The sequence below is a fragment of the Pipistrellus kuhlii genome, unplaced genomic scaffold (assembly GCF_014108245.1).
Source record: "Pipistrellus kuhlii isolate mPipKuh1 unplaced genomic scaffold, mPipKuh1.p scaffold_m20_p_27, whole genome shotgun sequence".
NCBI lineage: Eukaryota > Metazoa > Chordata > Mammalia > Chiroptera > Vespertilionidae > Pipistrellus > Pipistrellus kuhlii.
Genome location: NW_023425526.1, coordinates 250,582 through 266,035, shown reverse-complemented (window position 1 = coordinate 266,035; position 15,454 = coordinate 250,582). Strand labels below are relative to the sequence as shown.

General features: G+C 42.5%; 1 protein-coding gene across 4 annotated transcripts in view; it reads right to left on the bottom strand.

Moving 5' to 3' along the window:
- EIF5B (eukaryotic translation initiation factor 5B) overlaps positions 1-15,017 on the bottom strand; it is a 48,375-nt gene extending 33,358 nt beyond the window's left edge. For 2 of the 4 annotated variants that reach the window (XM_036454059.2, XM_036454060.2), the window contains exons 1-6: positions 14,759-15,017; positions 6,310-6,435; positions 6,126-6,210; positions 4,815-5,490; positions 2,367-2,584; positions 1,620-1,770 (exon numbers count right to left, since the gene is read on the bottom strand). In XM_036454059.2, coding sequence (XP_036309952.1) covers positions 1,620-1,770; positions 2,367-2,584; positions 4,815-5,490; positions 6,126-6,210; positions 6,310-6,435; positions 14,759-14,793 — 1,291 coding nt within the window. In that variant the 5' untranslated portion in view covers positions 14,794-15,017. The remainder of the gene's footprint in view (positions 1-1,619; positions 1,771-2,366; positions 2,585-4,814; positions 5,491-6,125; positions 6,211-6,309; positions 6,436-14,758) is intronic. The other 2 variants (XM_036454057.1, XM_036454056.2) reach the window with 2 other exon arrangements.
- Positions 15,018-15,454: the final 437 nt, after the last annotated feature.

Here is a 15,454-nt window from a genome sequence, read left to right as displayed (position 1 = left end):
AGAGCACTGGCCTGCGGACTGAAGGGTCCTGGGTTCGATTCCGGTCAAGGGCATGTACCTTGGTTGTGGGCACATCCCCAGTGAGGGGCGTGCAAGAGGCAGCTGATCGATGTTTCTCTCTCATTGATGTTTCTGACTCTCTATCCCTCTCTCTTCCTCTCTGTAAAAAAAAATCAATAAAATATATTAAATAAATAAAATGTGTTGCTTAATCCTATATAATAAAGAGTTAATATGCAAATTAAACCTCATGCCCTTACAAAGATGGCCACCTATGACCAAGCTGGCAGGGAGGTTAGTGAGAGACGACAGGCATGTCCAACTGCTGGTTTAGGCCCAAACCCCGGGATCCGGCCTAAACAAGCAGTCAGACATCCCCCAAGGGGTCCCAGATTAGAGAGGGTGCAGGTTAGGCTGAGAGGCCCCTCTCCTCCAACTAGTTTTTGAATATTTCTGGATTTTTCTCAATGTATTTCTAATATTCTTTTCTAATTAATTGTTGGTGTGTGTGTGTGAGTGTGTGTATTTGGTTAAATCCTTACCTGAGATATTTTTTTCCATTGATTTTTAGAGAGGGAAAGGGAAAAAGCCAGAAAAGGGGGGGGAGGGAGAAGAGAGATATCAATATGAGAGACACGTCGATTGGCTGACAGACACCTGCACTTGCCCCAATCAGGGTGTGAATCAAACCTGTAACCCAGGTATGTTCCTTGGATCAGGATTCAAACGCACGACCCTTCAATGTATAGACCAATGCTCTAACCACTGTGCACACCAGCCAGAGAGTTTAATTATGTTTCATTTTTTATTGTGTTTGCTTTAATTCTTTCAAATGTTTTAAAGCTTGTTTTATGGCTTTCATCTGGATCCTGATTTTTTTTTTTTAATTAATTATAAAAGGCATTTGGAGACAAATGGTGAAAAATTTTAAATGGACAGAAAATCAGATGCTATCAAAGAATTTTGTTAGAAGATATACTCTACTCATGTTAAAAAGTAAAATGGTCAAAACCGGTTTAGCTCAGTGGATAGAGTGTTTGCCTGAGGACTGAAAGGTCCTAGGTTCAATTCTGGTCAAGGGCATATACCCAGTAGGGGGTATGCAAGAGGCAGCTTATCAATGACACTCTCTCATCAATGTTTCTCTCTATCCTCTCTCTTCCTCTCTGCAAAAAATAAAAAGTAAAATGTCCTTACTTGTTAGAGATACATACTAAAATAATATGATATCTGAAATTTACTTTAAAATATTACAGGGGGGAAAAAGTGGTGGAGGACAAAACAAAAATGGTATTTAATGATCATTGTTTAAACTGAGTGATGGGTAAATGAGGACTCATTTAACTATATTCTCTATTTTCATTTATTTTGGGGGACAAAAAAATAACCATGTTTTTATACACACACTATCATTTACACATAAAATTTTAACATAGTTTAGAAGTCATCTCCCTAAATAAGGGAATTATATCACCTATCATTATTGGACTTTTTCACAGCATTTCCATAGGACTTGTTCTAGTACAAATGAATTTTCATTTTGACCATTATAAAGATAAAGATACAACTACATGAGAGAAGCATCTAGACCCTTCCCATTAATTAAAAATAATACTTACCCTGAGCTTGTAGAAGTTTAAGGGTAGCTTCAGCTCTGGCTCTGGCTTCTCTCTGAGCTTTAGTTAAAAGTTTCCCTTCTTTTTTCAAGCGTTCTTTTCTTTCTTTTTCTTTTTGCTTTTTTCTTTCTCTTTTCTCTTGTTCCAATCTTTCCTATAAAAGTATATCAGACAAAAATTGTAGTAGCTTAATCAATTATAAAATTTAAATGTAAAAATCCCAAACTTCAAACAAAGCTTTTGAGATACATGCAAAGTTTGTTATGAGATTCCAAATGAAAATATTTTAAATGTTGTACATAATTTTTTTTCTGCTAATCCTCACCCAAGGATATTTTTTTCCACTGATTTTTAGCATAAGTAGAAGGGAAGGGGAGAGACAGAGAGAGAGAGAAATATCGATTAGAGAGAGAAGCATAGATTGGTGGCCTTCTGCATGTTCCCACCCAAGGCCAGGAAACAAGCCTGCCAGCAGGTGTCCGTGACCAGGAAACGAACCAGTGACCCTTCAGTGGATAGAGCCACACCAGCCAGGGCATACATAATGATTATTCATGAAAATAGACTATGTCTTGGCAATGATACATAAGCAACACCTGTCTGTACCTCAGAAAATAAAGAGGTACAGAAAATTCTACCATCTTATTATTTAAATCTGGACAATAGATTCAGAGGGTTAGAAATATTTCATTGAGAAGAGATTTTTAAGTTAAACGCAATGTCAATGTCAGCCACTGTATGAAAACATACCTCTTCTTTACGCTTGGCTTCCAACTCTTCAAGCCGTTTTATGCGTTCTTCCTCTTCTCGCTTCTGTCTCTCTTCTTCTTCTTTAAGCTTAGCCAGAGCCTCTTGCATAGCTTTAACTGTGGCTTTGCTCGGTCCTTTTTTCTTCTCCTTCTCTTTGTCTTCCTTTTCTACTTTCTTTTTCTTCTTGTCTTTCTTCTTTTTGTCTCCTTCATTGTCATCTACCAAAAGAGAATAGACAAAACGTTGTTGTTTTAAAGCTTCCTAAGGCAATGAGGAGCAAACCCCAGAATGGTAACCAGAAGAGCACAGGAGAACCTGAGCACCTAGAACACCATAGAATCACCAAGCTAGCCTCCTTAGAAGCCTGCAGCGCTGGTGCTGCTCTGAGTTGTCCTGAGAGAAGGACAGAAAGGCAAAAAAAGTTTTGATGATAATGATAGTGACGACCAAAGGACTGAACAGCAGGCTGTGTGAGGCAACCAGGCTGGAGGGGGGCCCTGAGGGGCGACCAGGCCAGCATGAAGGGGCAGTTGGGGATAACCAGGCAGGCAGAAGCGGGGGAGGGAGCAGTTAAGGGCCAACAAGCTGGTGTGGGGGGCAGGGGTGGGGCAGTTGGAGGCGATTAGGCCAGCTGGGGTAGTAGTTGCGGGAGACCAGGTAGGCAAGCAGTTGAGTAGAAGCCAGTGGCCCAAGATTGTGACAGGCATGTCCAACTGCTGGTTTAGGCCCAAACCCCGGGATCCGGCCTAAACAAGCAGTCAGACATCCCCCAAGGGGTCCCAGATTAGAGAGGGTGCAGGTTAGGCTGAGAGGCCCCTCTCCTCCAACTAGTTTTTGAATATTTCTGGATTTTTCTCAATGTATTTCTAATATTCTTTTCTAATTAATTGTTGGTGTGTGTGTGTGTGAGTGTGTGTATTTGGTTAAATCCTTACCTGAGATATTTTTTTCCATTGATTTTTAGAGAAGCAAGAAGAGAGCAAGATCTTGTCAGCAGAGAGAAGATATGCTGTTATCGCCCTGACCGGTGTGGCTCAGTGGGTAGAGCGTCTGCCTGCAGACTGGAGGGTCCGGGTTGGTTCTAATCAAGGGCATGTACCTTAGTTGCAGGCACATCCCAAGAAGGGGGTGTGCAGGAGGCAGCCAATTGATATTTCTCTCATGATTGATATTTCTCTCATCAATGTTTCTGACTCTCAATCCCTCTCCCTTCCTCTCTTTGTAAAAATTCTATATTTAAAAAAAGAAGATATGCTATATCTAATATAGCTCTTAATACATAGTGTCTGAATTCCTGCCTTAATTCTTAGCTAATGTTGCTTCTGTAAGATGGGAATATGAATGAAGCCAATCTTAAAATATAAGAAGGACAAAATACAAAAATATAGGTAATTATATTTTAAAAAGTCTACTACAGTATTATGCTTAGAAAGCTGAAGATTATAAAGCTACTTTTATGGTTTTTCTCTTTAAATATGTCCAGATATTATTTCAAGTGGTTAAAAACTTATGTCAATTTTTCCATTAAAAGTCTTACTAGTCTAAAGCTATGTGAATTATTTTATCTGTAACTATTTTTATTTTGATTAAGAGAAGAAAACTATAAAGCTTATTTTTTGTTAATTAGTTATGGTACCAAAAAGTGGCTAACAGTGTTTCCCAAAGTGTGGAACGCGTACTCCCAGGGGTACAGGAAGAGTTTGGTGGGGATATGCACTGCACCGTGCTTAGCTGTGCCTAATTATATTATCCGTTCTCATGAGTACGAGGGGTACTCAGCGTTACAGAAATTATAGAAGGGGTACACATCTGTCAAAAGTTTGGGAAACACCGGCTTTAAAGATGTTAACTGATTTCAGCATGTTTTCCTTTTCTATTCACAGGCTGAATTGGATTTTTAAAAACAGCAAAGAGCCCTGGCCTGGTTAGCTCAGTTGGTTGAGCCTCGTCCCATGCACCAAAAGGTGACAATTTCAATTGGGTTGTGGGCTCTATCCCCAGTAAGGGACAGCAGGAGGTAGCTAATCGATGTTTCTCTCTGTTTCATGTTCTCTCTCTCTCTCTCCTTTCTCTCTCTTTTAAGTTAATAAAAACTTTTATAAAGAAATTTAAAAACAGGAAAGAATTCAGTTATCATCTGACACTGAGTTATCATCAGGAAAGAATAAATTTTCATTAGGCAACTTCCACTCTTTAACAACAACAAAAAATTGTTTATCACAGTGAAATTCTATAAAAATCCTAGTCTGTGTACAAACCACTTGAAAGACAATTTGTATTATATCAACATCAATTCAAAGAGTATATAGGTATAGTTTTTTAAAGACTTTCTTATAATTAATCCTCTTTATAACCACAAATAAGAAAATGACTTCGGGGTATAATGATCAAACCACAGATTAAATAGGAACCCAAGCCTTTTGCCCTTTCTGCAATAATCTTACCAACCTTCGGTGGCTGTGGGCATCTCTCCCTTCTCATCAGAGGCAGGGGCAGTTCCCGTATCAGGAGTCACCTTGGATTTTCCACTTTCCTCTTCAGATTTCTTCTGAGGCTCTTTTTGTTTACTCTGATCCTTTTTTCCAGTTTCTAACTCTTCCTTTTCTTTCAGCTTCCGTAGTTTTGCCTTTTCTTCATCCCGTTTTTTTCTCTCTCGCTCTTTCTTTTCTGCCTTCTTTTGGGCCACTGTCTTAATTTTGAAGGAGTCTTCATCTTCATTCCCACTCTCTACAGTAGGACCTGGCTTATTTTTCTGATTTTTTTTCTGTCCTTTTCTAGACTGCAAAAATTCATCTGAATCATCACCACTTTCCCCGGAAGAATTTACTCTGGGACGCTCTTTAATTTTCTTACTGTTATCCTCATCCTCTTCTGACCCATCCCACTTCTTATTTGATTTTTGAGCTTTCCCTTTAGCTTTTTTAGAAAGTTTTTTTAAATCATCATCATCATCATTATCACTCCCAGAGTACATTTCCACTTTGGGTTTTGCAGTCTTTTTTGATTTTGAATCCTTATCTTCCAATTCGTCACTATCATTATCATCAAAACTTTTTTTGCCTTTCTGTCCTTTCTTTTTTTTATCTTGTTTTGAGATTGATTCTTCTTCATTATTTTCTGTTGGCTAAAAAATTTCCATCGTTAGAAATATTAACAGTTATATTTTGTTTTAAAATAAATCATTGAAACTCCTCAGTCACATACTTCATTAAAACACATGAAAAAAATTCGCAAATAATTTCAAAATAGCCTTTTTTATAAGGATATAAACCTCAACTAAGTAATAAAAGCTAGCGTAGGCCTCAGGCACATCTCAAACTCACAGCCAATGTCAGAATCCAGGTGCTCCAAAGCCAGCAATAATCACAATCCACATTTACTAACTTCTTCAAATGGCACACAAGTTTAAGAGGGGGTGGAAATAAGAAGAAATACCTATCACTTTCCCATTGTTCTGAAGCCTCTCCAAATTCAAATGTTGAAAAAAAAAAAAAACCAATGTAAGAAATTGAAGGTGGAGACAGGAAATGTTCTATCTCCAAACATATTAACTTTATAAACAGGCAACATATCCCAAAATATCTTTAGATCTTAAGTAGAGCATCTTTCTATCTGTAAAAGGTTCTAAGAGACATTATTTCTTTCCTAAAACTTGCTTTCCCCCTATTGGCATCAGAATTTATAGAATATTTTATCTGTCCTAAAAGAGCTCCCTAGACAGGCACTAGGAAGCAAGGCTGGCTAACCACCATCCTTTACCTTCGTTGCAGCGGTTTCTCTGTCAGCTTTGATGCCTTGAGCCTCCCAAGACAACTCTTCCAGTTCTTTCAGGATATCATCTTCACTAGAAAAGATTAAAATATATTTGAGGCAAGGAATTAGCTTAATAAGTAAATCTTGTACCAGAGCTAATGAGAAGCTAATATATTTGAAATATACTTACTCAAAGTCTTGCCTTTTTTTCTCTTTCTTCTTCTTCCCCTTAGACTTTTGTGGCTCCTGTTCCTTGGCAGCACCAGCTCCTTCTATCTCTGCAGCCAAGGCATCAAGATCAATGTCATCCTTGGCACTTAAATGAAAACAAAGAAGATCTAAATGTTACTTTAGGGTAAAATAATCTAGCATTTTCACCTACAGAGAAACTTTTTAGAAAAATGTATCTATTGATTTTAGGGAAAGAAGAGAGAGAAACATTCATCAGCTGCCTCCTGCCGGTGGCCACGCTGGCGACGCTATGATGGGTAGGCGAGGCCTCCCTTTGCAGGGCAACAGATTTGGAGGTCCCCCTTATCGATTGCCTGGTAGGGGGAGGCCTAGGCCAATCAAGTGATCGCACCAAGAAAGTGAAATAAAAACCTCCAATGGGAGAAAAGAAAGGCAACTCACAGAATGACAGAACATGTTTGCAAATCATACCTGGCTAAACACTGGTATATAGAACATATAAAGAAATTCTTATTCCTAAATAATTTTTAAATGGGCAAAGGCAGCTGAAACCGGTTTGGCTCAGTGGATAGTCGGCCTGTGGATGGAAAGGTCCCAAGTTTGATTCTGATCAAGGGCATGTACCTTGGTTGCGGGCACATCCCCAGTAGGGGGTGTGCAGGAGGCAGTTGATAGATGATTCTCTCTCATCGATGTTTCTAACTCCTTATCTCTCCCCCTTCCTCTCTTTAGAAAATCAATTAAATGTACTTTAAATAAATAAACAAATAAATAAATTTTTTAAATGGGCAAAGGCACTGAATAGACAGTTTTCCAAACAAGATATGCAAATACCCAATAAGCACAACATTTAACATTTTAAACCATCATGGAATGACAAATCAAAATCATAGTACACCACTTCACACCCATGGGAATGGCTATTACACAGTAATCAAAAAGTCAGTTAAGTGTTAATGAGGATGTAGAGAAATTATAACTCTGATACACTGTTGGTTGGAATGTAACATGGAGGAGCAGCTTTGAAAGTTCATGGAAAACAGTTAAATTGCTTAGCAATTCTGATAAAGTTAAACACAGAGATACACTATGATCCAGAAATTTCACTCCTACGTATTATATGCCCCAAAGAAATGAAAACATGTCTACCCAAAAACATGTGTGGGGGTTTTAACAATATAACTCATAACAGCCAAAAAGTAAAACCACCCCAATGTCATCAACTAATGACAGGGTAAAAAATGTGGTATATCCCTTGTAATGGAAACTTAAATTCGAGACTAAAGAAATTTCAATTACAGTATCATCAAAAACAACCATTAGCTTCACCAAAGAGCAATACCTAAATTCTAATGACAAAAATTTAATTAAACTGAAATAAAACAGTACTGAATTGTACTTTCAGGGACTGCTCTACAAAATTTATGGTTTAAATGAATTTTGATGGGGAAGGGCATAGAATAAGAATAGAGCCAACATAATCAAAACAACAATGCAGTACCATCTCACACCTGTCAGATGGCCAACATCAACAAATCAACAAACGACAAGTGTTGGCAAGGTTGCGGAGAAAAAGGAACCCTCGTGCACTGCTGGTGGGAATGCAGACTGGTGCAAATTTCCTCAAAAAACTGAAAATGGAACTCCCATTTGACCCAGTAATCCCACTCCTAGAATTATATCCCAAGAAACTAGAAATACCAATCAGAAAGGATATATGCACCCCTATGTTCATAGCAGCACAATCTACAATAGCTAGAATTTGGAAACAGCCTAGGTGCCCATCAGCGGATGATTGGATCAAAAAACTATGGTACAGCTACACAACTGAATACTATGCTGCCATAAAAAAAAAAAAAAAAAAAAGGAATTCTCATCATTTGCAGCAACCTGGATGAAATTGGAGAACATTATGCTGAGTGAAATAAGCCAGTCAATGAAAGAGAAATACCACATGACCTCATTCATTTATGGATAATAAAGAACATTACAAACTGATGAACCAAAAGATAGATAGAGACAGTAAAGCAACAAGCAGACTGTCAAATTATAGGGGGGAGGGTAGGGAGATCTGGGGGAAATAATAGATCAACAGAAGGACTTGTATACATGCATATAAGTACAACCAATGGACACAAAACTCTGGGGAGGGAGAGTATGTATGGGGGGGGGGTGTCAATGGTAAGATATGTACACAGATAATAATTCAATAAAAAAAATAAGGAAAAAAAAGAATAGAGCCAACATGGACAGTCCATAGGATTTACTTAAAACTGCTTTCCACTTTTTGGCTCCCTCCTTTCTTTTGTCAGACAGGGAGGACTTCAGGACTCCACTCCATATCAGCAGGAAGCAGTTACAGAAGAGAACCAACAACCCTTTTCCCTGAAAGGGTTCTAAGCCAAAATCCGTAAGGAGAAAATATAAGCCAAGAATAATAACTTCAGCAGCAAGACACATTCCTTATAAAACTAATTTCATAGATATGAGATGACCACACTAATGGAGAGTGGGGTGATAGGGAGATGAGCATGTAATAAGAACAAAGCCACAGTGTTTAATGATTGTCCACCTTACTAACTACACAGGAGAGATTTTCTTACAGACCCTGGGAAACTGGAGGAGAAAAAAGGCTGTAGAAAGACCAGGGGCCTCCAGGGGTCCATTTCTCAGAAAAGTACGTTTTGAGAACAAAGCACAGGACATGCTTTAATTTGGTTGCTGTACCCGGACCTGGACCCACTCTGGGAGTTTGCCTCAGGAACAGCTGAGCTGTTTGCAGAAGATTAGCCACCTTGTTATCAGACTTTGAAGGCTGGACTGCAGACCAGACCCTCCCTTTCCCTGTTACACTTGCTGCTCCAAGCTGCATGTACCGGTAGTTATCTTTTTCCTCTTCCAAATACAATCAGCCCACTGGTGATGGGGGTCAGAACAGAATTTACAAGTGACCGACTGCTCTCCCCAAACTATTGGAATAAATATTCATACATGACTCAACCCTATCTCTGCTTAATTTGGTTCTAGAAGAGACAGGGAGCCTCAGACCCTTTGTGTTCATTATCAGTTTCAGAAATAGAAAAACCAAACAAATATCTTATAGTAGAAGCCCGGTGCTCAAAATTTGTGCACTGGTAGAGTCCCTAGGACTGGCCAGTAATCAGGTCCGATCTGTGGGGCGACTGGCGGGGTGATTGGGAGGCCACCACTGGCACCCGCCTTGGCCGGCCTGGCACCACCTGTTCGCTGGCCCTGCCCCTTGCCACTGCCAGTCGCCTCCCTCTCCCCGCTGGCACTCGCCTTGGCTGGCCTGGGACCTGTGGGCTAGGAGCAGCTCCTGCATTGAGTGTCTGCCCCCTGATGGTCAGTGCACGTCATAGTAACCAGATGTTCCACAGGTCATTCCACCAGATGATCAATTTGCATATTAACCCTTTGCACTCCGCTGTCCCCTCTCAGGGGACATCGGAATTCTAGCATATCACTCGGATGTCCCCTCTCCGGGGGGACATTGCAGTTTATTAGTGATTACGGGGAATTGGGTTAATTCAACGCACGTGTCCGCCACAAAGTAGCGTCGAGTAGCTGGTAGCCAATGTCCAGAATGGTTCGGCGTGCAAAGGGTTAAGCTTCCATTATACTAGTGGCCCAGTGCACAAAATCCATGCACTTTAGAAGTGAATTAATTAGAGGAAATATTTTAATATTGCTATTTGCCTTTTCATTATAACAGAAGTATCAAGCTGGCTCCACCCCTATTGGGTAATGTCAAGACCCGGCTGGCCCCACCCCATCAAGCCCCACTAGGTAGGAAACACAGCCTCAAGTCCGGTGAGATCCCCCTGCCCTGGCACCGGAGCGGGAGGCGTGGAGTACCCCTGGCCTTGCTTTGCAGAGCCAGAAACACCGGGACCCGCCTCTGGGTCTCCACACGCATGCAGCCTCCTGGTAATGGATTTTGATGGTGTGAGGGCATCATGGCATGCATATTAGCTTTTTTACCGTTTCCCCAAAAATAAAACAGTATCTTATATTAATTTTTTCTCCCAAAGTTGCGCTAGGTCTTATTTTCAGGGGATGTCCTTTATTTTTTTTTATTTTTATTTTATTTTATTGATTTTTCACAGAGAGGAGGAGAGAGGGATAGAGAGCTAGAAACATCGACCACCTGCAACCAATGTACATGCCCTTGACCAGAATCGAACCTGGGACATTTCAGTCCGCAGACCGACGCTCTACCACTGAGCCAAACTGGTTTCAGCTTCAGGAGATGTCTTATCTTTCCATGCGCTAGGTCTTATTTTCGGAGGATGTCTTATTTTCGGGGAAACACGGAATATAAGATAGGAGGACACCTATGGGAATACTGCTATTACAAAAGTGAGGTCTGAAAGCCAATGATCCTATCTAATAAATGAGTAATATTCAAATTGACCATACCTCTGCTAAACCACCAGCCACGTCCATCAGCCAATCAGGAGCGAGTATCCAAAATAACCCCAACCAATATGGCTGCAGCCACAGAATGAGCAGGAGAGAGGTTTAGGTTTCCCTGGCGATGGAGGAAGCCAAGCTTTCCAGATACCCTGGCGGGCCCAGGCCTCCACTCAAGGCTACACAGTTTCAATTATAGAAGATAAATAAATCCCAACAGAAATGGCTATCCCCACAGATCGAGCAGGAAGCTGGGCTCCACTCCAGGCTACAAAGTTTCAATTGTAGAAGATAATTAAATCCCAGATACCAGGGCCTCTGCTTGGGTCTCCAGGGAGCACAGCCAGCCTGCAAACCACCACAGGCCCATCGCCCAGGCCGCCCCACACTCTAAGAAAACCCCCACCCTGATCCGGGACACCCTTCAGGGCAAACCAGCTGGCCCCCACCCGTGAACCAGGCCTCTATCCTATCTAATTAAAGAGTAATATGCAGATTGACCATCACTGCAACACACAAGATGGCTGCCCCCATGTGGACACAAGATGACCAGCAGGGGAAGGCAGTTGGGAGGGACCAGGCCTGCAAGAGAGGGTAGTTAGGGGTGATTAAACCTGCAGGGGAGGGCAGTTAGGGGTAACCAGGCCAGCAGAGGAGGAAAGTTGGGGGCAACCGGGCCTGCAGGGGAGGGCAGTTGGGGGGAACCCAGGCCTGCAGGAGAGGGCACTTAGGGGCAAACAGACTGGCAGGGGAGCAGTTAGGCATCAATTAGGCTGGCAGGGGAGTGGATAGGGGGTGATCAGGCTGGCCCAGAACACGACATTGTGCATGGGTAGGTTCCCTCCTGGCCAATTGGGGCCATCTCGCCCAGTCCCAATCAGGGCCAGCCAGGGGAAGGGACTGTGGGAGGTCTGCTACCCACAGGAGGTTGGCTGTGGGAGTGCACTAATAGGAGGTAGCTCCTGCATTGAGAGTCTGCCCCCTGATGGTCAGTGCGCATCATAGCTACCACCCAGAAGTCTGATCATCCAGTCCTTTGGTCATAATGGTCACTTAAGCTTTTATATAGATGATAGGTAGGTAGGTAGATAGATGTAGATAGATAAGAATTGAAACAGTCAAGTAATTTATGCTCTTTACAAGAACTGAAAAGTAGCTCAGTATCTTGTAACTAATAAGCTGCTCATTTCTCACCCAATTCTACCTGGCCAGAAACATGCTCTACTTAGGAGAGCTTGGTTAGGGAAGAGGTGGGATGAATGTAAAACCTTTAAAAGTGGAAATCTTTATACAAGAGATGAAAACCAGGTAATATCTAAATATACTATCAACTAAGCAAGTCAATCTTTTTTGCTGGAGGATCTTGACTTTAATTTGTTAAAAAAAAAAAAAAAAAAAAAAAAGAAGAAGAAGAAGAAGAAGAAGAAGAAGAAGAAGAAGAAGAAAAAGAGAAAAATGCAATAGCATGTGCAAAGAAAAATAAAACTAAGTATGCCCATACTATTTAAATATACAAAAGTCAAAGTAAAGTAACAAAGCAGTGAAACTTCTTTCCCCCACTCCAAAATATCTACTAATGTGGAACAAAGTATTAAGGCCCAGCAATTCTGGTCAAGGAGGACTTTCTGCAAAACCCTAGGACGTATTACATACAATTTGAGCAGCATCAAGCAAAGGAAGCCATGAAGGAAAACATGAGAAAACCCTTTCAATTACATGGACACCACTTTCCTTTCATTGTGAGCCAAAAATAAAGACTACAGATAAGTCTGAGCTGGGATAAAAACAAAACAAAAACACTCCCCAAATAACAGGAGTATTCCTTCTACACTTCCAAACCAGTCTTTTAACAACAGGCTCCAATGTTTGCAATTTAAACTTTATATCATCCATGAAAATCTTTATGAATCAATAAAAGACACAATTTCCTCTAAAAATAGACAGTAAAATTCACCCCTCTGAATATTTTCTCTATTGTGAGTCTGAAAGATAAAAACTGTAAGTGAAACAATATATTATATGTTCTTTTAAAAATAAAAGACTTCTGTAATCCTGAACCAAACCAACTGCTTAAAAACTTTTTTTTAAATAAGAGAATCATTGAAATTAGAAAATTGGCTGCATACTTGATAATATTTAAGAAAACACTGTAAATATTCCCTAGGTTTGACAGTGGCATTGCAGTTGTGTTTTGTTCTGTTTCAACAGGTTTTTCCCCTCAAATATTATCTTTCAAATACACCTAAAGAATTTACTCATGAACGGATTCTGAGGTTTACTTTAAAATATCCAACAAGGGCCCAAGCCCCAGGGTTTGGCTCAAAGAATAGTGTGGACTTGTGGACGGAAGGGTCCCAGGTTGGATTCCAGTCAAGGGCACATGCCCAGGTTGCGGATTGAATCCCCAGTGGGGGGCGTGCAGAAGGCAGCCGATCAATGATTCTCTCATCATTGATATTTCTCTCTCTCTCTGAAATCAATAAAAATATTATATATATATATCTCCATCCAACAAGGCAGGCCTGGCAGTCGTGGCTCAGTGGTTGAGTGTTGCCCTATGAACCAGGTCACAATTTGATTCCAGGTCAGGGCCCATGACCAGGTTGCGGTTCGATCCTCAGCATGGGATGTGTAGGAGATAGCCAAAAGATGATTCTCTCATGGATATTTCTACCTCTCTCTCTCTCCCTTCCTCTCTGAAATCAATAAAAATATATTTTTAAAAATAAAATATGCAACAGGTGGGTGAAACAGGATTGACAATGTGATATCCATGGGTGAAGCTGGGTACCTGGTACACGAAGCTTTTTATCCTCATCTATTTTGTGTACACAGTTGAAAGAAGAAAATATATCCCGTGCATCAAAACATCCTAGCAAAAGTGGGAAAATTTTGTTCCACTAAATCACCCAGCTTTTTTTTTTTTTTTGTACGTATCCTGTTTGATTAATAAATAAGTCAAGCCAATTAACTTCCTCCAGTGGAGCTGTAACTGAAAAACAAGCCTCACCTGGGTATCTTTTAATTCCACTCATCAACTAGATGAGTGCTAAGTGAGGAAACGACCTGGCATTCCAACTTATAATTAGTGATCTTATTTTAACTTCAACATGTCCGTTTTGAGTCAGAATGATGAACTACCAGGGGTTGTTACTGTCTTAATTTACCTTACTTTACCCCCTCTTCCCCGAGTATTTGAACTAAGTTTGGTGAGCGGCACACTAGAACAAAAGCGAAAAGGAACTGATGTTGTTCCCCCCAGGAAGTAAACTCTTTCAATGAAGAGAGTAAAAGACTCCATCGAATGTGACACAGAAGTTACCGAAATCTCGGGGTGCTCCCTCCCCCAAAAGCCTCTGAAGTGACGAGAAAGGAGCGCCCCTGGTTGGTTGGTTCCATCTCCGCCTCCTTTCTTAGGGGAGGTGCTAGAGAGCAAAGAAATCATCAAAAGACTGGCCGGAAGGAGGAAAGCGAAAAGCATGGAGTCTGGACAGCCAGCCCTTAAATAATTGAGAACTCTACCTCACAAATTAGATGAAGTGAAGAGGGAGGTGAGTGTAAGACACCTCCGACGTACCTGAGAGGCTCAAAAGTGGGGAAACCCGGGTACAGGTAGTGATTCGCACTCCCTTCGCTCCCCTGTCCTCGCAGGTACAAAGGCCCTGAGAACTCCTGACCCCCGCCTAGAGCGGCGCCGCAGAACCCGACCACCGGGCCGCGCGCGCCGGGAGCCCCGACGCCACCGCCCGCTCCTCAGGCCGGACCCCCTTTTCCCGGCCGGGCGGCGGGAGAGGTGGGACTGAGTCTTGCCTGAGGAACTCGCCAGCCGCCGAGGCCCTCCGCGCCCGCCTGGGACTGGGGTCTCGGGCCCGCGGCGCCCACTCAGGGCCCAGGCCCGGCGCCCTGCGAGGCCGGTCTCGAGCCTCCACCCCGGTCCACCCCCAGCCGGTGGGACCCGAACGACCGCCTCAGCCGCACCGGCCGCTGCCGAGCGGACACAGATACTGACTTACCTGTCTTCGCTCTTGTTTTTCTGCTTCTTCCCCATCGCGTGACAGCGGCGCTCGCGGCCCCAGCCCCGCTCTTCGCTCTCTCACAGATCCCCTTTTCCCCCGCCGACTTCGGGCTCCACTCCGCTCCGCTCGCCCCGCGCTGCCGCCGCTCGCACCCGGCTCCGCACAGACCCGCGCACTGGGACAGGGCACATATGGTGTGGGCTCGCAGTGCGCAGGCGCATCTTCCGCCGCCGCGGCGTGCGGACGCAGGGCGTGGCTCAACGAGAGCTGCCCTTGGGGTAGAGCGTCTCCACTGCACCCGCCGTCCAGGCCGGAGCCCGAGCGCCCCCTTCCCGCAAGCATCCGCCGCGCATCGACGCCCGCGAGATTTCCAGGTTCTAGAACCCACTGGCTGACAATGAAGCTGAAAATTCCCCAGGTTGGCCCCTCGCCGCGGGGGGACGCAGACTTGGAGAATTGGAGCCCGGTCGGAAGCCGAACTTGATTGAGCTGGGCTTCCTTTCCATCTTTCCACCTTTGTCTCAGCTGCTCGAAATTCAGTAAAGAATCACAATGAATCAAAGATAAGCGCGCTGGTTATTCCTAGGGAAATAAATCCAATTTTGTCCTGGATTTATTTCCCTTCTCAGTGACTCCCTGTATTAGGAAGCACGTACAACATTAAAAAACAAATAAAAAAAGGACACACGCATT